The 23,379-nt window shown below is 39.7% G+C and overlaps 1 protein-coding gene across 6 annotated transcripts in view; it reads left to right on the forward strand.

The window, feature by feature from the left end:
- CHD2 (chromodomain helicase DNA binding protein 2) overlaps window positions 1–23,174 on the forward strand; it is a 75,266-nt gene extending 52,092 nt beyond the window's left edge. For 3 of the 6 annotated variants that reach the window (XM_026709402.2, XM_087941309.1, XM_087941310.1), the window contains 10 exons: window positions 418–556; window positions 1,096–1,246; window positions 1,560–1,682; window positions 2,430–2,558; window positions 3,649–3,789; window positions 5,079–5,257; window positions 6,517–6,628; window positions 9,939–10,143; window positions 19,046–19,289; window positions 19,949–23,174. In XM_026709402.2, the coding sequence (XP_026565187.2) occupies window positions 418–556; window positions 1,096–1,246; window positions 1,560–1,682; window positions 2,430–2,558; window positions 3,649–3,789; window positions 5,079–5,257; window positions 6,517–6,628; window positions 9,939–10,143; window positions 19,046–19,289; window positions 19,949–20,279 (1,754 nt within the window). In that variant the 3' untranslated portion in view covers window positions 20,280–23,174. The other 3 variants (XM_026709403.2, XM_026709404.2, XM_087941312.1) reach the window with 3 other exon arrangements.
- The last annotated feature ends 205 nt before the right edge of the window (window positions 23,175–23,379 follow it).

Genomic DNA, 23,379 nt, shown 5'->3' on the forward strand with positions numbered 1-23,379 from the left:
ACAAATTTTGTCAACTTTGGGGAGGGGTGAGAAAGAAAATGATGCCAAACCTACTCCTTCTTTTCCAAAATCTTTGTCAGGTGCAAAGGATCCGGCCCATAGGTTAAGTTGCAGCACGTAAGATTTATTGAAGTCAATATGCAAACATCTAGTCAAATAAAGTTTATTACTAAATTGTCATTTGATAAGGGTCAACAGAATTCAAGAGAGGTTGATTTCTGGCCACGCAAGGACTCTAAACTGATAACACATTTAACTCCAACCCTCCCCAATTCTGCCTGCTCTTCTCCTACAACAACAGGCTGGTACTTCAGCACCCAAACAGGAACATATTAAAATCTCAGGTGCTGAATGCACTTTAAATGTGATTCCCAATCCGCCCCACCTGATTGTGACTGTGCGGCTCCTTTTATCCAGGTAAAGGACCAGGGAAGAGAAAGGGGCCCACAATTAAGATCTCTGGAGTCCAGGTGAATGTGAAAGCAATTATTCAACATGAGGAGGAGTTTGCGATGCTCCATCAGACCATTCCCAGTGACCCAGTGGAGAGGGCAAGGTAAGCATAACCATTAAGAGAGGCACAAGTATGCCAGCCATGAGGGAGAAGATAACTTAGAGAGAGAGAAGACTCCCTACAAGGCCAACTCTGTGTTGCCTTTTCTTCAGCTAGGTCTCGATAGCTGGTTCTCACATGAATTTGGTCCCTTCTTAAAGCAATTAAGAAACAGTCCTTTGCTCAGTTGAGGTGAAACTTATGTTAGCTAAAGTGTTTCCCCAAAATAACACCCAACCAGAAAAATAAGTCCTAGCATGATTTTTCAGGATGCTTGTAATGTAAGCCTTAGCCCTAAAATAAGCCCCAGTTAAGATCATCAGCCAGCCGGACACATTTCGTACTGTTATTTCCTCCAAAATAAGATCTAACTGGAAAATAAGCACTAGTGCGTCTTTTGGAGCAAAAATGAATATAAGACCTGGTCTTATTTTGGGGGAATCATGGTAGTGAGAAGAGGTTTAAGAGAGAGAATTTCACCTCTGTGCCTCACGTGGGATCCCTTGTCACCTTTCGCCTTGTCCCCTCCTCCAATTTTGTAGGTTTCGTCTGAACTCCCGTGTCAAATCTGCCCATTTTGATGTAGACTGGGGAGTGGAAGAGGATTCTTCCTTGCTGCGGGGGATTTATGAGCATGGATGTGGGAACTGGGAGCTCATCAAGTCAGACCCAGAACTGAACCTCACTGAAAAGGTACAAGGAACCTCACACGTGGGGTCAGTGTTTTACAGATGCAAAGCCAAATTATAATGCTTGAAAAAAAGGACGTTTTTCAAGGAATCAGTGGCATTGGACGCAGGGAGTTCTGGTTCTGCCATTTGACATGCAATGTTTTTTGTGCTGACTTCATGTTTCAAACACAGAGCTGGTTTGGTCTCCTGCTTAAGGCACCAAGCTAGAAACCAGGAGACTGTGAGTTCTAATCCTATCTTGGGCACAAAGCCAGCTGGATCTTTCTAAATAAGTCTCTTTTATGTTTCTTCCTTCTTCACCACCCCTTCCCCAGATTTTACCAGCTGAGACAGATAAAAAGCCACAGGGGAAGCAGCTCCAGGCGCGAGTAGATTATCTGATGAAGCTTATCAAAAGAGACATGAAGAGGAAAGAGAACCCGAACAAGACAGAGGAGGTCAGTTCCGTAACCAAGCTAAATTTGCTCAAGTGGGCTTCATTAATGCTACGTATTATTTGGGAAGTTAGCCCATGGAAAACTCAGGCTTCCAGTCAGTGTGGCAGAAATCATGGACACAGGAAGGAAGGGGCTAAAGTAAAGAAATGGAAGGGGCCCTTTATCAGCCTTCCCCGATCTTGGTACACAAACACACATACACACACAGACAGCAGGGTGATAAGCAACAACGTGAATTGCACCCCAGAAAGACACGCGAACCTAGTGCAACATTGGTATAGCATGCATGACCCATGGAGTGCCCAGCGCTGTGGATGTTGCTTCTTCCTGGATCATTTGAAGTTTCTGCTTGCCTTCAAGGGCAACCCACTGTGGAGCACATTGCAGTAGTCCAAATGGGAAGCAACTAGGGCTTGAGTGACCATGAAGGGGGCTTCCCTGTCCATAAATGGGCACAATTGGTACATAAATCCATGCAAAGGCCCCAATTGTCACAGATGCCCACTGCTTCCTGGGAAGAAGCTACCAGTCCAGGAGGGCCAATTGGTGTATCATCTCTGTCCAGGATAAAACTACCCCATTGAGGTATAAAGATGGTCACTCTCCAAAGCCCCAGAAATACTGCAGGGAGGTGGGTGACTCTATACAGGAAAGGGTTTGCACAAATCAAGGTAGGGTCCACCAAATGGGCCAGCAAGGAGGGTTTTCTGATCATCTTTGCCCTCGTGGGCTGTTCTTCTGTCCTAGGACAGGGCCAAAGTTGTAAAGCCCCGAATCCGGAAAGAAAACAAACCCCCCAAAATCAAGGAGGAGCCAGGAAACGAATCCTCTTCTCCGCAGCCTCCAGACAACCAGTCAGTAGAAGGACAGAAGAAGGTAAGCATGAGCACTGAGGACCCGGGACTTCCTGGTAGAGAAAATGGCGCACTAAAATTTAAGGTCTGCCATTTCCTCTCTACCATTTTGGGAGTGCCACCTTAGACAGGGGCTATAGTTCAGAAAAGTCCCAGACTGATGGAGCCATTTTGTTGAGAGCTGCTGGAATCTTTGCTATAGTCTGTGACAAAAGGATCTTGCTGTTACCAAGAATTGTATTAATTACTAATAGGGTGGGGTTTTTTTAATTTTAATTTTTAAATAGAGCCACATGTATAGGTAATCCCCAACTTACATTTAATTCGCTTAGCAACTTAGCAAGGTATAACAACACTGAAAAAAAGGAACTTATGGCTGTTTTTCGCACTCTATGACCATTACAGCATCCCCATGTTCATATGATTTACACTTGACTGATTCACAACTGACTCCCGTTTATGACGTTTGCAGTGTCTCGGAGTTGCGATTCCCCCATTTTGTGACCTTCTGAAAGCCCAAGTCAATGGGGAAGCCGGATTCACTTAACTACACTCATTTAAAAACTGCAGCGATTCACTTAACAAATGCTGTGGCAAGAAAAGTCATAAAATGAGGCAAAGCTCATTTAAGAAATTCGAGGCCCGAGTTCCACGTAATGGGTGAGCTCCCGTTATTTGCCTCAGCTCTTCTATCCACCTAGCAGTTCGAAAGCATGCAAATGTGAGTGGATGAACAAGTACCCCTTTGGTGGGAAAGTAACAGCATTCCATGTGCCTTTGGCGTATAGCCAGGCTGGCCATAGGACTACGGAAATTGTTTTCGGACAATGCTGCCTCTAAGCCAAAAAGTGGGGTATGAGCACCATCCCCCAGAGTCAGCCACGACTGGACAGAGTAAATCTTTAGCTTTACTTTATTACCAGAAACTTGGAGACCCCTGTTTGAAGGGGCACCTGGAATCACCTAGAAATTCCAGGCAGCAGAATGCAAGTTTCTCACTACCCTTGGTTGTTGTTTTTTTTACCTGCCTTCCATTTTCTTACTGGCACGTCCGTGACTTTCCATTCTGGGCTTTTTAATGAGGGATGCTTTCTCCTCTTCTCTTTTCACAGCCCAAAGGCGCCGAGGCCAAACCCGGAAACCAAGGGAAGAAACTGCTGGGTCAGGGTCCCGTCCACATTACGGCAGGAAGTGACCCTGTCCCCATTGAAGAAGAGGAAGAGGATGAGTTAGACCATGCAACCTTCACCATTGTGAGTCTTCTCTAGGAACAGAATGGAGAAAAGTCAACGAGGGCTAGTCACTGACCCTAGAAAATCTCCCTTCGACTCAGAGAGCAGCAGCTGTTTAGTTCCCAAATCAGCATACCTCTTCCTTGTGAAGTTTCAAGGAAAGATGAAAGATACCTTTAACCAATCCCCAAAGATTTAAAAAATAGGGAATGGGTGGGGGGTGTCAAAGAAGGCAAAATTGAAAAAGCACAAGAAGAAAGGGGGCAGGGAAGGATACAAGAAAAGACTTCAGACTTTCTTCAGGTCAGAAACAAAAAACAGGTAGACTTACGACCACAATTGAGCTCAGAATTTATGTTTGGTAAGTGGGAAATTAGCTAAGTGAATTTTGCTCCCATTTTACGACCTTTCTTGCTATAGTTGTTAAGTGAATCACTGCAGTTGTTAAATTAGTAACATGGTTGTTAAGTGAATCTGGCTTCCCCTCAGACGGTCGCTAAAGGGGATTGCATGACCACAGGACACGGCTACCATCATAAATAGGAACTGGCTGCTAAGCATCCGAACCTAAATCACATGTCCATGGGGATGCTGCAGAGGTCATAAGGGTGAAAAGAATGGTCACTTTGTTCAGTGCTGTTGTAACTTCGAATGGTCTCTAAATGAACTGTTGTAAGTTAAAGGCTACCTATATAATAAAATAGCCTGTTATTCTGGTTCGAAGAAAAAGTATCATTGCTTCATCTTAGTGAATTATCCTAAAGAAAGATGGGAAATCTCTCGCATAGTCTCCAAGATTTTATGGCTTCCCCAGACAAGCATTAAATCCCATCCTGAAATTTGGGGTAGCTTTCGCTTCCTTGGGGGCTGGATATCGTGTGGGCTCCAGATGTTTCTTTTGGTGCACTTCAGATTCCTTCACTTTCTTGCTTGCTTCCTCTTCTGAGTTAAGACAACTGACGTGCTACCAAGCCAAACACTGGTCCCTGGCATATTTATCTCAATAGAAAATCATTTTTTCCCCAAACCAGTTTATCTCTAAAACAGGAGAATCATAGATTTGCTGATCGAAAAGGGAGATTCTGTTTTGCAAGAAGGCTGAACCTTCCACTCAAAAGTTATCCTCTCTGTAGCATGGTGACTTGTCTTGTGAACAGGGAAGGCCTGTGGCCGGAGCCACAACAGATCCCCTCCCCAAAATTCAAATGGGCCCCTACCCTCAAACGGTTGCCTCAATCAGGGTCTCTCTGTCCTCCTCCTTCCTTCTTATGTGTGATTAATGTAGAGCTTTGCTTTTTCTGTCTCTCTAGTGCAAAGAGCTGATGAGGCCAGTTAAGAAGTCCCTGAAGCAGCTGGATAAGCCAGAAAGAGGACTTACAGACCACGACCAGCTGGAGCAAACACGGAGTTGCCTACTCAAGATCGGAGACCACATTGCTGAATGTTTGAAAATCCACACTGAACAGGAAGTCTTTAACGTATGGAGAAGGTGATTTGTCTGCCCACCAAATCGTCAATCTGTCCCTCTCCCCCCCTCCCCCCTCTCTCTCCAATTTATTTATATTTTTATAATTTTATTTATGGGGTGTTTTTCTTTAACATACATGTATTGTCTGGTTCAATCTACTTTATACACAATACTAATAATCAAACTGTTTAGGTATGCATAATAATAATCCTTCAACTTTTAACATCTACATGTACATTGTAATTATAATTATTCTATTATATAGCAGTATGCATAATAATATTTTCCCTATTTCTACTTTCTATGTCTTTTTTCTAACCCCTAATAAAGCAATTCCTATATTAAGAGGAATTTTGTATCTATCCATCATCTCTTGTTCTTTTTAGTATTTCATTTCTTATTAACTTTTTGACACATCTCCCATGCTCCTCCCTTGGGATCTTGTATCCCTCTTACATAACTCATAATTAGTCTAATTCTTTCATTTGCCTCCACAACTGTCTCTTGCTGTTAAATCTCTAGAGCACCTGTCAGTAACTCTTTCATTACTTCTGGGAGATCTTTCTCTCTATCCTTTTCTATATTTTGACTTCTTGATGAATAATCTTCCTATTCAATTTCAAGCATCTTTACTGTCTCTTCCGCATCTTTATCTACTTGTGTCATTTGATGATTTATCTCCTCTATTCTTTACTCTGCTCCTTCTAATTTCTCTATTTTCTGAATGTTTTGTTCATTACCATTTGCTTAGGGTTTTCTACTCTCACCTCTGGATCATGTATCAGGTCCATCATCTCCCTGTGGTTCCTTATCATAATCTCTCTCTCTCTCTTGTCCTGATGTTGCAGTCAGACTTGCAGGTCAGGACTCTTTTTGAGTTTGGAGGTATAGGGAAAGAAGAGACAGAACCTGGGGATGGAGTTAAAAGAGGAATCACCCTAGAATCTCTACATAGCCACAAGCAAGCTAAGCCCAACTTCCCTCGAATTCCTACTGAAATGTTACAAATGAGATGCAGTCTCCAATTGTTGAATTGCGTTGAATTCCCCTATATGGAAATACGTCCGAGTGTTAAAAACAAAATCCACATTTTAGTCCAAACTCCTAGAAAACCACGATACAAGCATTTGCAGTAGTCTGCAGTGAGAGAAGTAGCAGAATAAAACATCTCTCCGTCACTGTTTGTTTGGGGCAACTCTTTCCTGTGGCATGAAAAGTTTGAACTTTTGGCCCAGGTCATAAAAAGAGAAAATTAAAATTATCTGTTCATCTCCTTTCAGGAATCTATGGGTATTTGTCTCCAAGTTTACTGAATTTAATGCCAAGAAATTACATAAGATATATAAGATGGCTAACAAAAAGCGATCCCGGGAACAGGAGGTAAGAACAGAGGTGTGTGTGTTTGTGTTGTGCAGTAGAATGCAAGGAAGGAGAGAGAGGGAAGGAATGGGAACATCTTGGGCAAAAGAAAACCTCGGGAACTAGAGGAATTCTGCTTGAGACTTTTCTGTGAACCTCCAACTCCTTTTGGCTGGACTTGGCCCTTTATTAATCAGAGGAGAGCTGGAAGGGACCCTGGAGGTCTTCTAAACCAACCCCCTGCTCAAGCAGGAGACCCTATCCCATCTTGGACAAGTGGCTCTCCAGTCTCCATTGGTGGACTTGCATTGCTTTTTCTTCAAGTTGTCTGCCAAATGCAACTGTGTGTGTGTGTGTGGGGGTCCCCTAGGGTGCAAAAAGGGGCTGACCTAGCAAACCTTGATGATGAAGACATCTTTGGTCACAAATGAGGTGTGGGGTAGAAAGACTTTCCCTTTTTTTCTCTCTTCGAAAATTTTATTGATTTTTAAAAACAAACATAAACAAACAAAACATAGAACATAAAATCATAAAACATCTTTTTGGAAAGCAGCCTGATCCTGGGTTACATCTCTTCGTGCAGACTTCTGGTTTGCAGGGCTTCGGCGGCAGGCAGGAATCCGCGATCGTGCGCGGTTTCTGCCTGGGCTCGCCGCTGGAGTGTCCTGAGCCATCTGGCTTCGGGGCTAAGCCACCCCATAGAGGTGATGAAGACGGGGGAGACCCAGCAGGGTCGAGGGGTGTTAGGGATACACCCTAGCAGAATTTGCACGGCAGTCAGGCAAGCAGGCAAAATATGTGAGATAAACGTTTTTGTAGGTTACACTCAGTAAAACAGATACACTGTGCTAGTTAAATAATTTATTCCAGTAAGAGTTTTAGCATAATCAAACAGTCCATATATCACTCACTAATTCAGTCCATCTGGGGATTATTCAGTTGCAAAAGTCCAGTGTCGAAAAAGAGGTCAGTAAACTTACAAATATCAGTCCAGTAATATATCTGCTCGCAGTAGAGATATGAAGAAGTCAAACCTCCTTTCTTCCTTCGACATTCAATAACTCAGCAGCAGGGAACACGCAAAGTCAGCAAACCATCAATCCAGCAAAGTCAGCAATCGTCAGCAATCCAGCAGGTTCTCTTGCTCCCTCTTGTGGCGGTTTCACAACTGTACCCAAAATTACATGCTTTGCAGTTTGAAGTGACACACACTTAAACTTACTATCATAGTTTATATATATTATTTTACCCAAACTACGTTAGGTAACCTTGTTATTCCTAACAAGGGGAGCCACACCTCTCCTCCCCAGCTGGCTAAACTTCCTTTCCCGAAGGTGGTAAGAGCGGCGGTCAGAAATGGCCGCCTCAAAGAAGCACTCAGTCGGAAAAGAAAGTGCAGGAGGAAGTTAAGAAGTGAAAGTTTTTGGCTGACCAGGACAAAAAGTAACAACCAAGGTACCCTGGAATTTAAATTTTGCAAAAGATACATCGCTCCCAAAGAAGAGTCGGAAGCAGCGAACAAAAGTGAAAAGGGAAAGGGTTTTTTTTTTCACTCTCCTTCCTCACGCTGATAACGAGAAGATCTGAATAAAGAAATCAGAAAAATCTGCTTTGGCACTAACAGGTAATTAAACTGGAAATATAATTAAATGCCAAAGGGACAATAAAGATTTCTGAACACTAAAAAATCCTTTTTTTGCTAAAAGTGGGAAGGGAGAGGAAAAGAATAAGGGCAGGACTTGGAAGGAGGAGACTGCTTGGAATTCAAAAGAATTTAAAGTTAAATCTTAACAAGACTTCTAAAGGATACATTTTAACTGGAACTTTGCAACTAAATAGTAACCCCAAGAAGAGAGTGAAAAAAGAAGAAAGTGTTAAAAGAAATAGCTTGTGTGTATTTGGGTTGCTTGGTGATTTGGAAACTTTTGGAAATCATATTTGAATGATTAAAAACAATTGGGTGGTTGTTTTAAAAAAACAACAACTCTACAATGGCATCACCTCTGGATGAACTGAATGAACTGGATGAACTGAAAATCGAATTTAAAAAATATAAAGAAGAGGAACAAGAAGGGAAGGGCTTCTTTGGCTCCATTTTTCAATTCTTAGAAATGTCAATTGGTGTCTACAAGAAACAGCAAGAAAAGACTGTGCAACAAGAAGATTGGGACAAAGAAAAAGCCATTTTTAATGAACAAGTAATTCTATCTGGGGAAGAAAAGGAAAGAGAATGGAGAATTTAAGACATAAAAATACAGCCAAAAAAGGAAAAATAATGTGAAAAGGGGATATAATGTTGGAAAGCAACAGAAAGGGGAATACAGAAGAGGGAAATGGAGGTGGAGAGACAGGGGGGTAAAAGGGGAGAGAGAAGAAAAGGAAAAAGGAAGGGAAGAGAAGTTATAAAGGTTTGGAGCAAGATGTAAAGAACCAGGATTTATTCAGAGACAATGGGTGAAAATTTAACTGAAAAAGGGATTCTGTAAAGGTACATAAGATTGTATTGTTATATTTGTAATAGAAATAATGTTAGAAAATTGGAAATAACGTATGATTAAAAAGTGGAATAAAATAGTGTAATTTAGTGAAACTTTTGTAAACAAAATAAATGAAATGAAATAAATGAGAGATTTGAAGTAGGAAGGAATGGGAACATTTTAACTACTCAACATTTTATAAAATATAAGTGAAGTGGGAGGGAAGTAATTATGGAAAGTTTATAAGTGTTTCTATAGGAGTATGATACTTATTTGAAAAGTAATGTGTAAAATGTTTAAGATTTAAATGAATATTAATATTAATGATAGAATCGAATTGGTATGGATTGTTGTTTTAATTATGTTATATATTTATAATTTTTAAAAAAAAATACATTGTGTAGTTTTAGAATGTACTAAGCAGAATCCGAATGGAAGTTATGTATTATATTAAGTGTTATAATTTTAGGGGAAAGATATAAAGGCGTCATACTCCAATCAGTGATCACAGGAGAAATTTTGCTTAATGAGAAAAGATAATGGACAGCTGAAACAGAACAGACAAAGAATATAAGTATGATGATTTGAATTGAGATGAAATAAATAAAATTAAGAAAGTTGAAAGAGGGGAGAAGTTACATAGAAAATGTAGAATGGTAATAAGATATGGAATGGAATATAAAAATGAGCATGAATTTGACTTTCCCTTTTCTTTCTGTTTGTTTGTTTAATCCTTTCCTCTAGAAGAGGCCCTACAATATTCTCCAGCGACCTCCCTCCTCCCCAGACCCTGGTTAATAAGACCCAAATCATTATTACTGTTGGTCTTTTGAGTTCTCCGATGATGTTGTCTTTCTGCTCAGCAGGAACAAAAAAAGAAGGAAGAGGCAACGAGTGGCAAGCGGCTTCGTCCAGAAGCTCCTGGGACCAGTCGAGATATTCCGATGTCTCCTGTCCCCCATAGCCCTCATGGTCAAAAACTGCAGCAGCCATCTCCTCACCCTTCCCAGATGCATGGACATCCACGAGAGAACTACCACCAGCCAAATAGAAGGCATTTCAGCCACCCAGGTGAGAGATTACCAGGCCTGTCCCAGCTTGGGCATTTAGGAAGGAAAGACTCTCGTCTCCATTTGCAGTCGAGTTGCATTTAATAAAAGGTGTGCTTTTACTGGAGCCAAGTGGTTAGAGTGTAAGCAAAGCTAGATCTGAGGATTCCTGCATAAGCCTGATAATTTTCCCTTTCTTCTCCCTGGTCATTTTTTTTTTTTGTCCAATGTAGGTTAAATTAGTTGTTTTGGTAACAATTCCCAATGTTTGGTGGGCATTCGCATTCCTTTCTCATGTCGTGTCCTTGGATCGTTCAACCGTTGTCTCTGGTCAGCACTTCTGGTTCCTGTGATCCCCTTCTTATAAAAATAGAATAGAATTCTTTATTGGCCAAGTGTGGTTGGACACACAAGGAATTCGTCTTGGTGCAAATACTCTCTGTATACATAAAAGAAAAGATACATTCATCAAGAGTCAAGAATCATAACGTACAACACTAAATAATAGTCATAGGGTACAGTAAACAATCAAACCATACTAGGAAACAGTCAATATAAATCATAAGGATACAAGCGACAAAGTTACAGTCATACAGTCATAAGTGGGAGGAGATGGGTGAAAGGAAGGATAGAAGGATTAATAGTAATAGTAGTGCAGACTTTGTAATAGTTGAACAGTGTTGAGGGAATTGTTTGTTTAGCAGAGTGATGGCATTCAGGAAAAAAAAAAACTATTCTTGTGTCTAGTTGTTCTGGTGTGCAATGCTCTATAGCGTCGTTTTGAGGGTAGGAGTTGAAACAGTTTATGTCTGGGTTGTGAGGGGCCTGTAAATATTTTCACAGCCCTCTTTGACTCATGCAGTATACAGGTCCTTGATTGAAGGCAGGTTGGTAGTAATTGTTTTTTCTGCAGTCCTAATTACTCTCTGGAGTCTGTGTCTGTCCTGTTGGGTTGCAAAACCAAACCAGACAATTATAGAGGTGCAGATGACAGACTCAATAATTCCTCTCTAGAACTGTATCAGCAACTTCTTGGGCAGTTTGAGCTTTCTGAGTTGGCACAGAAAGAACATTCTTTGTTGTGCTTTCTTGATGATGTTTTTGATGTTAAGTGTCCATTTTAGGTCTCGTGATATGATAGAACCTAGAAATTTGAAGGTCTCTACTGTTGATACTGTGTTGTCTAGTATTGTAAGAGGTAGTAGTATGGGAGGGTTTCTTCTGAAGTCTACCACCATTTCTACGGTTTCGAGTGTGTTCAGTTCCAGATTGTTCCAGTTACACCACAAGGCAAGTTGTATAACCTCCTGTCTGTATGCAGATTCATCGTTGTCTCGAATGAGACCAATCACTGTTGTGTCATCAACAAACTTCAGTATTTTGACAGATGGATTGTTTGAGATGCAGTCATTGGTATATAGGGAGAAGAGAAGTGGAGATAGGACACAGCCTTGGGGGGGCCCTGTGCTGATTGTACAGGTATCGGAGGTGATTCCGCCTAGCTTCACCTGCTGCTTCCTGTCTGTTAGGAAGCTTATGATCTACTTACAAGTATGTTCAGGTATCACTAGTTGGTTTAATTTACTTAGAAGAATGTCTGGAATGATGGCATTGAATGCTGAACTGAAGTCTACAAAGAGGACCCTTGCTTAGGTATTTGGAGATTCAAGGTGTTGTAGGATGTAATGCAGAGCCATGTTAACAGTATCATCTGTCGATCTGTTTGCTCGGTATGCAAACTGCATGGGTTCTAACAGCGGATCTGTGATGGTTTTCAAATGGGACAGCACAAGCCTTTCAAAGATTTTCATAACTACAGATGTTAGAGCAACTGGTCTGTAGTCATTCAGTTCCTTGATGAAGGGCTTCTTTGGCACTGGGATGATAGTAGAGCATTTGAGGCAAGAAAGAACATAGTATATTTCTTATGATCTATTGAAGATTCGGGTGATGATGGGGGCCAATTGGTCAGCACAGACTTTTAAGCAAGAAGGAATTCTCTTATCTGGCCCTGGTGCTTTTCCTGGCATTTGTCTGTGAAATAGATATTGCAATTCTTTTTCTATGATCACCAGAGGTTGTGAACCCAATGGGTTGGGGCCAGTTGTAGGAAGCTTGACTGTTGTTTGTGTGTTTGAGATGGGGGTTGTGGAGATAGGTGGCTCTAGTTTCCTTTCAAACCTGCAGTAAAACACATTCAGGTCATCTGCTAGTTGTTGATTTCCTTCTGTGTGGGAAGAAGGTTTGCTGTAGCCAATGATGTTTTTACGAGTTTTCCACATGTTCGCTGGTTCATTTGTTGAGAACTGATTCCTTAACTTTTTGGAGTAGCTTCTTTTTGCTGCTCTGATCTCTCTTGTTAATATGTTTCTGGCCTGATTGTATAGCATTCTGTCACCTTTTCTGTAGGCTTCCTCTTTGGAATGACATAGCTGCTTAAGTTTAGCTGTGAACCAAGGTTTATTGTTACTATGTATTTGCAGGTTCCTTGTTGGTACACATAAGTCTTTGCAGAAGCTGACGTATGATGTTACAGTATCTGTGAGCTCATCTAGGTCTGCAAAGGTATCTGCAAAAACATTCCAATCAGTGCAATCAAGGCAACCTGGAGCTTCAGCTTTGCCTCATCAGACCAACTTCTCACTGATTTAACTGTTGGTTTCATAGTTTTAAGTCTTTGTAGGCAGGTACAAGGTAAATCATCCAGTGATCAGAGTTTCCTGCAGCTGCTCATGGTAAAGACCTATAAGCATCTTTTACTGTTGTGTAGCAGTGGTCTAAAGTATTTCTGCCTCTGGTGGGACAATTTATATACTGGAAATATTTTGGAAGTTCTTTCCTTAAATTTGCTTGATTGAAATCTCCTAAAATGATGGGAAGGGAATCTGGGTGTTTGGCTTCAGCCTCCTAATTTGATCAGCAAGAGTTTGTAATGTCTTGTTTACACAAGCTTGTGGAGGAACATATACAGCTATTAGGAGAAATGAGGAGAACTCACGTGGAGAATAAAATGGCTTGCAGTTGATATGCAAAGACTCTAAATTTTCATCACAGAATTTATATATTATAGTTATATCCTGAGACCAGCTGTTGTTGATATATAAACATAATCCTCCCCCCTTTGTTTTACCTGATATCTCTTCAATTCTGTCTGATCTAAATGTCTGAAATCCTGGGATGTAAATGGTGTTGTCCCCATGAATTTGTGGATTAAGCCAGGTTTCAGTAAAACAAAGAACAGTTGAAATGTGGAAATCAGGATTCCATCTATTTAAGAGATGTATTTCATCCATTTTGTTAGCAAGTGAGCATAAATTAGAAAGATTGAAGGGAGAGGAGTTTTTTTCCCCCATTCCTTTTTTTAAAAAGTTTTTTTTTAATTTTCTACACAAACATAAACAAAACCATCTTTCAATTACATACCGTATGTCGGTTGGTACAAGTCTTTTGTGCACAATCTCTGTAGTCTTTCCCTTCTAATTTAAATTAATCCTCATACTGTAAATCCACTATATATATTTATATTATCATTGTTAATAACTTGCTAGACTGTTACTAATATTCCATTATTTTATGTGAGCAAATCACCATTTTTACTTGGCCTACTTTATAACATTTATTTCATCATCACCAATCTATTCAATAATAATATCCTTACATTACTTTATCTCTTCAATTCTATTATACTTATATTTATAGAGTGTTATAAAATATTTCATTTCCCTGTTTTTTAATCTAACCATTGATAAAATAGATCCCATACCTTATAAAATTGTTTATCTTCTTGCTCTCTAATTTCAAATGTCAATTTACTCATTTCTACGCACTCCATTATTTTCTTAATAACTTCTTCTTCCATTGGAATTTTCTCATTTTTCCAGTTTTTAGCAAATACAATTCTAGCTGCTGTTAATACATTTACAATCAAATATATCAACTCTCTACTGCATATTTCAGGTATGATGCCCAATAAAAATATCTCTGGTTTTAAATCTATGTGCTTTTTTGTCATTTTTTCCAACCATGTGTGGATTTTAGTCCAATATCTTTTAGTCTCTGCACAGGTCCACCACATATGGTAGTATGATCCAGGTATCTGATGACACTTCCAACATTTCTCCGACTTGTTCTTGAACATTCTTGCTGGGGGTAAATGCCACCTTTAAAACATCCTATAGAAATTCTCTTTATATGCTGATGACATTGTCATTTTATAATTTTGTGACCATAATTTCTGCCATCTTTCTAGATCTATCCCATATCCAAAATTCTTTCCCCATGCAATCATTGTTTCTTTACTTGTTCTTCTTCTAGCTTAACCTCTAATAAATATCCATATATTTTTAATCACCTTTTCATCAGTACCTGTCAAGATTTTATCTAACTCAGTTAATTTATCATAAAAACCTTCTGTTTTAGAGTTTATCATATCCAGAATGTATTTGCACATATGAAAACCAATTCATCCTTATTTTTTGTTCCTCTAGTTCTTGCATAGATTTAAGTTCACCCTTTTTATTCAAAATTTTGCCATATCTAACTGTTCCATTTTATAGATTACTGGATATGCAAATGCTTCAATAGTTGACAACCAGACTGGTATTTTAAATAATGTTATCTTTTAATTTTCTCCCATATTAATAGTGAAGCCTCTCGTATATAGTGCCTCCTAAAATACCATGTGTTTTAGTCCCCTTGTACCATAAGAAGGCATGCCATCCCAGCAACAAGTCATGACCTTCCAACATCAATAATCTAATATTTCTTAATGTTATCCATTCCTTAACCCACATCAGTTTTGTTGCCTGATAGTATAGCTCCCAATTGGGTAGGCCAAAGCCTCCTCTTGTTCTAGAATCTAATTTTAATTTAATTCTCGACTTCTTTCCCTGCCAAATATATTTCAATACTATTTTATTTAAGTCTTCAAAATAGTATTTCCCTAATATAATTGGAATTTTCTGGAACAAATATAGAATCCTTGGTAATATATTCATTTTAATTGTGGATATTCTCCCTATTAAAAATAATTGCAAAATTTTCCATTTTGCCAATCTGTTGCTTGCGTTTGTGGTAATTATCCTCTTTCAGTGTACCACATCTAGCTTTTAAATATATTCCTAGGTATTTAACTTTATTTGTGACCTGGATCGTCAAAGTCTCTGCCAACTCTTTCTTTCGTTTTTCAACTATGTTCTTCGTCAATATCTTCATTTTGTCTTTAATTTTCAAGCCTGCCACATATCCATATTTCTCAATCTTTTCTATCAATTTAGGCTCTGTTTCTAATGGATCCTCCAAAATAAACACCAGGTCATCTGCAAATGCTTGTAGTTTATATCCTTCCCTCTTAATTTTCATCCCCTTTATTTCCCTATCTTCTCTAATATTTCCGTTTAGTACCTCCAATGTCAGCACAAACAACAGAGGTGATAGCGGGCAACCTTGACTAGTTCCTTTCTTAATATCAATATTTTCTGTTAACTCTCAATTTATCATTACCTTTGCTGATTGTCTATGATATATTGCTTCAATGGCTTGAATAAATTTCACACCAAAGCCCATCTGCTCCAATTGTAATAACAAAAACCACCAATTCACATTATCAAAGGCTTTTTGTGCATCTAAAAATATCAGAGCCATTAGCTTCTCCAAATGTGCCTCATAGTATTCCAAAGTGTCCAAAATTATTCTCATGTTATCTTTAATTTGTCTCTTTGCAGAAATCCATTTTGATCAGAGTGTATAAAATTGCTCAGGTATCTTTTGAGTCTTTCTGCCATTATTGAAGCGAAGATTTTGTAATCTGAGTTTAGCAAAGAAATAAGTCTATAATTCTTGATTTGTCAGCGTCCTCCTTTGGTACAAGAGCCTCTGACCATGAATTAGGTATTTTCTTCTTTGACATGACCTCATTCATCACTTCAAATAACGGGAGACTTAAAGATTCCTGTAAAGTCTTATAAAATTCAGCTGGTAATCCATCTGGGCCTGGTGCCATTCCGTTATTTTGTTTTTTTTAATGCTTCAGTTAATTCCATCGTTATGTTTCCTTCTAACATCATTTCAATGTCATTAGGTATTTGGGGTAACATCCCCTTTTGCAGTTATTGTTTAATATTTTCCTCTTCAACATTCTCTTGCTCATATAATTTTCCATAATAGTCCTGTATGATTTTTTTCTTTTCATTTCCATAGCAGATCTTTCCTTGATCATCTATCAGTTGCATTTTCAAGTCTCTCTCTCTCTTTAATTTATATGCTAACCATCTACCTGGTTTATTTGCGTCTTTGAAATAATTCTGTTTAGCACTTCTAATTTTCTGTGCTAATTCTTCTTTTTCCATTAACCCCATTTATGTTTAATTGTGTCCATTTGAATTTAAATGTCCTTTTTGTGGATATTTCTGTAACTCCTTCTCAAGTCTCCTATGGTCTTCCTCTAATATATGCAACATTTGTCTTTTCTTTATGTTTCTTTTTCTGTGATTTATAATCTAATTTCACATCCACTATTCCATTAAATTCTCCCATAATGCATATATTCTCATAGTCCAGTTCGATTATTTTCTTATGTAATTTTCTGTAAAATTCTTCTTGACTTCCGTTGGGAGCATATATTGCTATTAAAAGTATTTTAACATTGTTATCAATTATTTCCACTGTCAAGATTCTTCCATCCTCATCTGTAAAAATTTGTTTAGCTGTAATAGTATCCCTGACATATAGAACCACTCCCCTTTTCTTGTGGTGTGTCAACGAAGTATATATTTTCCCAAGTTTTGGTTGTATCAATATTTGTTCATGTTGCTTTTTGATGTGTACTTCTTGTAGACAGATTATGTCTAATTTTAGTTTCTCTAATTTATGAAATATTTTTCTTCTTTTAATAGCCGAATTAAGTCCATTTATATTGATTGTAATCAATTTTTCTCTTCCATATTTATACTTTATAAGAAGGATTTACTGCTCTAGTGGATCTCTGTTCTCTTGCTGCTCTGGGTTCTACTGTGCCTCCTATAGCACCTTCTTCTTTATCTCTTACATCTAAGCATTCTTCTTGAATTCTGATTATTGTCTCTTCTCGTCTAGTTTCTTCTTTTTCCCTCTGAAGTATTCTGCATAAAATAATTCCGCTTTTTCAGTTGACTCTATTCTGGGTCTTTGTTCTTGCCATGTAAATATAAGACCATCGATAGTTCACACCTTTCTTAATTAACATTTTTGTCAAGAATTGATACTCTCTTCTCATCTCTCTGACTCTCCTCGGTACTTGTTTCACCACACAATCTCCTTATCTTTATATTTCAATGTTTTCTCTCTTACACACTGTAATATTTAAGTTTTGATTGCTTTCTTCGTGAATCTTACATGGACTTCTCTAGGTAGATTTTTCTCATTGCATATCTTGTAAAGACTCAGAACATCTCATCTATTCCATTCATCATTTTTTTCTTTAGTTATCTCCAAAGCATCTGCTAATATATCTGGCATCCATAATAAAATCCAGCAAAAAAAAAACCCACTTAGTTTGACTTCAAGCTTGTTTTCGCTGCCTATCCTCTTCTGTCTTCACTTTTCAAATTTTCCTTTACCCCCTTCGGGTGTTCTTTCCCCCAAAATAGTACTTTAAAATATCTCACCAAAGTGACACACTTTCTGTTGTGTCCCTGTCAGTTTCCGTTATGTCTTTGGAACTGGTTGGGGTCCCCAACCAGGTCCGCTGTTTGAGCGGGAACACCAGCCGTTCCCATTGGTTGGCTCCGTTTGACAGTCGGCTATAAAAGCCGGCTGTCGAGCAGAGCCAGCCAAGCGGAGAGCGGACCAACGGAGCAGCGCTCGCAAGAGCTCTCGCCCTCCGGGCTGCCTGCCCAGCCAGGGCAGCCGCGGCAACTTGTTATGCTTCAATAAATCGATGTTAGCCTTCAGCTCCGTGTCTGCCTCCTGTGTCCTCCCGACTACACAACACTTTCTTTCCTTCTTTCTTCCGTTCTGGAGTTGTCCCAACTTTCAGCAGCTTCAATTCTCCACTGCCGGAAAAGAGAGCTTCTCCTGGATCAACCAGGGACTATTCCCCTATTCCTTAGTCTGTTTACAATTCCTGCTCATTTGCCTCGTCTCCTTTCTCGGTGCTGCCGCTTCTTTGCTTTCTTTGTTGTAATCCATAGCACTGGGGAGTTAGTTAGAATTTCCTCCGTGTTTGCAAAGAGGAGGGGTGGGTAAGGAATCAGAAAGCTGCTCCTTAAGAAAACATTGCCTAATTCTTAGCAGATGATCTCATAAGTACGAAATTCATAGTGAATTGCAGATAATAATAAAGAATCCATTAGAGAGCATTTCACTGAGGCACCTGTCATCGGTGCCATCTTGGAAACATATGTGCATTCCCCCATCCCCATATTAGAATAGAATAACAGAGTTGGAAGGGACCTTGGAGGTCTTCTAGTCCACCCCCCCTGCTTAGGCAGGAAACCCTACATCACTTCAGATAAATAGTTATCCAACATATTTTTAAAAACTTTAAAAACTATTTTATGTCAGGCTGCCGTCAAAGTAAAGCAGGGGTGAAGCGGTGTGATGGCAGATCTTCTTGAAGACCATAGAAGCTCTGCCCTTCTTCCTGATGTCCCATCTAGCTTCCTGGGATGGGGGAAGGGGGCAATGCATGACTGTCCTTGGCCCCCTTACTGGAACCACATGGGCTACACAGTTCAGGCCTCCCAGTTTAACTCTGGATGGGCTGTTCCTGTAATGGATGCTTTGATTATTGTGTTATTGTTCCTCCTCCTCATTTTTCTTATTCTGTTAAAAAGGAGATGATAAAAATCAAATGAATAGTCGACAAAGGCAGAAGTACAGATAGTGAATACCACTTGGGCTTCTTGTGAAAGAGTGCTACCTTCTTCCCCTTCCTTGTCATGCAGAACGAAGCGAATGGCAGAGGGATCGCAAATTTAACTACAGTGGCAATTCCAATACGAATTGGGGCAGAAACCGTTATCACCCATATGAGCCGCGCTGGCACAAGGATCACCATTATGCGGATCGCCAGGCGCGCAGAGAACAGTATCGGAGCTCAGGAAACTACCAGCCCAGCAACCTGTCTCGTAAACGCCCCTACGATCAGTACAACAGTGAACGCAATTACCGCGGACAACCGGACTACAGGTGAGGTGCTAAGCAGGCCATTCAGCTAGTCTGTGGTGTTTCTGCAGGAGTCAGCATGCCAAAAACAGTGGATGGTGTTTGTCAGCCAGATCATGGAATGGAGTTTGCAAGGACTACTTGAACTGTAGGGTTGGTAGGATTTAAACAGCAAAAGCAATTAAGCGGCCAGATAGCTTATCTGCTGGGGTTGTGGGTGCTCCATTGGTAGAGGATTTCAAAAATAGGCTGGACAACCATTTGATTGGGACAGTATGAGGCTTCTGCCTTGACCAGGGGTTGGACTAGAAGACCTCCAAGGTTGCTTCCAACCCTATGATTTCTCACAGCCTTTCCTTCTCCAGGACACAGTTGCTGCATTCCTTCATTGGAGGTATCTCTGCACCCCTCAACCACGTTCTAGATTTGCATTGTGAGCTCTGTCCATTTTTCGAAGTATATGTAATATGACGCACAATATAAAGCATGTAGGCTTTTGTCCTGCTGTTGTCCATCTCCTTTCCTTCCCCTAGTGTCTAGATACTGGGGAACTGGGCTGACATTCCTGTTCTCTTCTTCCATGCCTTTGCCACCAGAGGGACTTAAGCATCCCAAGACCTAGATAGGGTCATCTTTGCCTCTTTTGTTGAGTTGAATGTTTTGTGTTCTTCTTTCCCCTCCAGATACTGTCATGAAGCCAAGAGACGAAGATTAGATGGATTCCGGCCCCAGAATTACCAACAAGATTATCGGAGGATGTCTGACTATAGACCTCCCTTGAGTTATCACGGGCAAGGGCCATCCGACCATTACAGGCCTTTCCACCAAGATAAATCAGCCGATTATAAGCAACTCCTTCCCCCTCCTCACTCCCAGGTCCCTGACCCTCGCTCTCCAGCTTCTCAGAAATCTCCACTTGGTGCCAAGTCTCCCATTCAGCATCGCTCACCTCTGGATAGGCCCTTAGATCAGAAGAACAATCCAGATTATAACTGGAGTGGTCGGAAAACCTAGAGGCCCAGAATCAGAGGCCAACGGAAAGAGCTAGTCCGGCCCAAGGAAACACCAGTTATAGGGCCATCAATGCTGGAACCAGAAAGCCTGAATACAGTGCTGTAGAGCTTGGGGCTGTAAGAATTGGAAGGGGGTCAGAAAAACTGGATCCACCGGGGAGCCTGAACTTTAGCCCCAAATTTGCCTTCCATCGGGATACTGGCTGGATGTTGGGAAGGGTCTTCCCTGCACCAAGAGATCTGTAGAGAACAAGGTCAGGTCTACCACCTACGTTTTGGAACGAAGATTTTGGGTTTGTATCCATAATGCCAACTTGAATTCTGGACATTTCACAGAATGGACAGACAGGCTGCAAAGGGTACAGACGGAGGCAAAAGCTATATGGTTTTGGAGTTCAGGTTCAATTTGCTGCCGGAAGGGGATGATAAGGAAGACCACGATAGCTACAGCTGTTGAATAAAACATTGGCGTCAGGGAGGGCAGGAGTGAGACGGATTTACAGAATGGTGAAACCAACTTTTGATGAAAATGCTTGGAACTCTTTACTGAAGAGATTTGGAAGTCTGTGGACTTAAGAGGCCAGAAAACGAAACAAAAGAAGGAGGAATGGTTTATGGTCCCTCTTTTTCGCTTCTCCATGCTTTTCTTTGCCTTAACAATTTTGGGACTTTGAGCAGCACTATGTGAACCAAGTAGAGCTGTGGACAAAGAACAGGTTTTAAATGGTGGCAGAACTTTCATTTCCATGGTTGCGAAGGAGCGAGAAGGACAGTATGTCCACGACCTTGGGAGACTTCAGTATTCAAAAATGGACTGTAGAGCTCCTGTTTTTCTTCTCCTTCTCCTCCTCATGATCCACGGGAACACCAGGGATTCAGCTTGGAGAAAGGAGCTGAGAGGAGGGTCCACCTCAGACAGGATTCCATGAACCTTTCAAGATGGTCAACTTCGCACTTCTGGTTAGAAAGTTTCAAAAACCCCAATGGTTGTCATCCATAGGAAAAAGACACCAATGAACTAAGCAAGATGAAGGAAGCTTCGCGTTGAGTGAAGAGAAACATGGAGTTTTGTCCCACAGGGAATTTTTATGCACAGGTGGCAAAGATCTGAGTCATAATTATACTTCCATGATCTGTCTCAGCAGCATCTTCTAAAAAAAAAAAGAAAAAAAGTAACCCCAACAGATATTTCTCTCTGTCTCCCCCCACCCCCGCCCAAAATATATATGTGTGGGCAGTTGTGAGCACTTAGCCCCAAATCCATTGCTTTGGGTTAAATTATTGCTTTTAAAAATGAAATGGCCAAATACATGCAGAAAATAGCCTCCCTGTGTTTATCACCTTTCAAATGAATTTTGTGCCCCTGGCAACAATCCTGAGCCATAATTTTTGATATTTCACTGCCAAGTCATTTTGGTAAGTGTTAAAACTTGATCGGTGAAATAAGAAGGAAAAAATCAGACCAAGTGTTTATCTAAGTTTCTAGAGGGGCCTTTTTTTATGTTTGTCCATGAGTGTGTCATATACTTTTTCTATTACATCTCACCTGTTAATTGTAATTGCAGAAGAGACACCATAGAGTTTTTTTCCAAGGTCCTTTTATTTTTTACCCAGGGTGGTTGACTAAATGTGAATTCCAAATATATCCAACAGGAAAGGGAAGCCAAGAATCCTATCTTGTTAATTAATTAGAACAATTCTTTCACTCCTTAGCTCTGACAGGTTCTTTAATTGTTTCTTAATTAGAATAGAATTAATTAGAATGGTTACTATTTGATTCCTAAATTTTCCCATGAGGGCAAAATATTTCTTAAATAAATTTAAATTTTCCTATGAGGGCAAAATATTTTTGGACTGGTTTTCAAGTAGTTGCTTTCAAACTTAATTTCTTGTAGTTTCCTTAATTGCTAATTAATGATAACACAATTAATTAGAATACTTACTATTTCACTTAAAACTTCTGACATTCCCCTCCCTATAAGGGCAAAATATTTTTGGACCGATAGTTTTCAAATTGGATACATTCAGTCTTAATTTCTGATAATTTTCTTAATGGTTACTTAATTGCAATGTAATTAATTAGAATAGTTACTATTTTATCCATAATTTCTGACATGTTCCCATAAAGGTAAAATATATTTGGCCCAATAGTTTTCCGGTGGGATACTTTCACTCTTCTCATATGTTCCTTAATTGTTACTTAATTAGAATAGCTACTCTTTCACCCCTAAGTTCTGATATCTTTGTAATTGTTACTTAATTAGAATAGTTGCTATTTGGCCCCTAAGTTCTAATATGTTTTTGATTGTTACTGAATTAGAATAGCTACTGTTTGACTCCTAAGTTCTGCCTTTTTCCTGTAAGGTTGAAATGCATTTGGGCCCCATAATTTTAGGAGGGGATATTTTTGCAATGGAATTGTGACCATTAGATGAAATAATAACTCCAGAATGTTTCTATGTTCTCTTCTTGCCCGGGTTAAGAATTACAAAATACTGGTAGGAGGGTGAATTCTGGGTTTGTGCCTAATTTGAGGCAATTATGAAGGTTTATTGGAAGATTGAAGAAGTTTCTGGCTGTTTGGTTTCTACCAGTCATCCAGCTACAATAACCCTACTTGATGCAATTTTGCATTTCCCCCCCCCCGCCCCCCCAAGATCTGGGGTAAAAGAAATTTGGTGCATAAAGCCATGGACTTAAAGGGAAAATGAAATCCCTATGATTAAGTACAGTAATTAATATTAATTTATATTTGTGACAAAGGAATTTGTCACTGTCGAAGTGATTTCCGATGTAAATATGTGGTTTATAAAGTATGTATTAATTTTTTTCTATGGTTAAGCTCCTGTACTTTGGATTGTTGTACACTAAAAGTTGAGTTTTTCAGAAATTGGAATTTCCGTCTCTCTCTCTCTCTTTTTTATTTAACTGATGGTTTTCTTGTTTTGAAAATACTGAAGAGTTTTATTACTTCAGCTTAAAAGCCTGATTCTAGATAGTGAAGACAAAATCTTCCTCAGACATTTCGTCTTCTTCACCTCCTTTTTTCATATTGCTTGACATTTTTTGGATTTATCTTTTCTTTTTGCTTCTGATATCAA

This window comes from Pseudonaja textilis, chromosome 13 (assembly GCF_049901715.1).
Source record: "Pseudonaja textilis isolate UNSWEBS1 chromosome 13, rPseTex1.2, whole genome shotgun sequence".
NCBI classification, from domain to species: domain Eukaryota; kingdom Metazoa; phylum Chordata; class Lepidosauria; order Squamata; family Elapidae; genus Pseudonaja; species Pseudonaja textilis.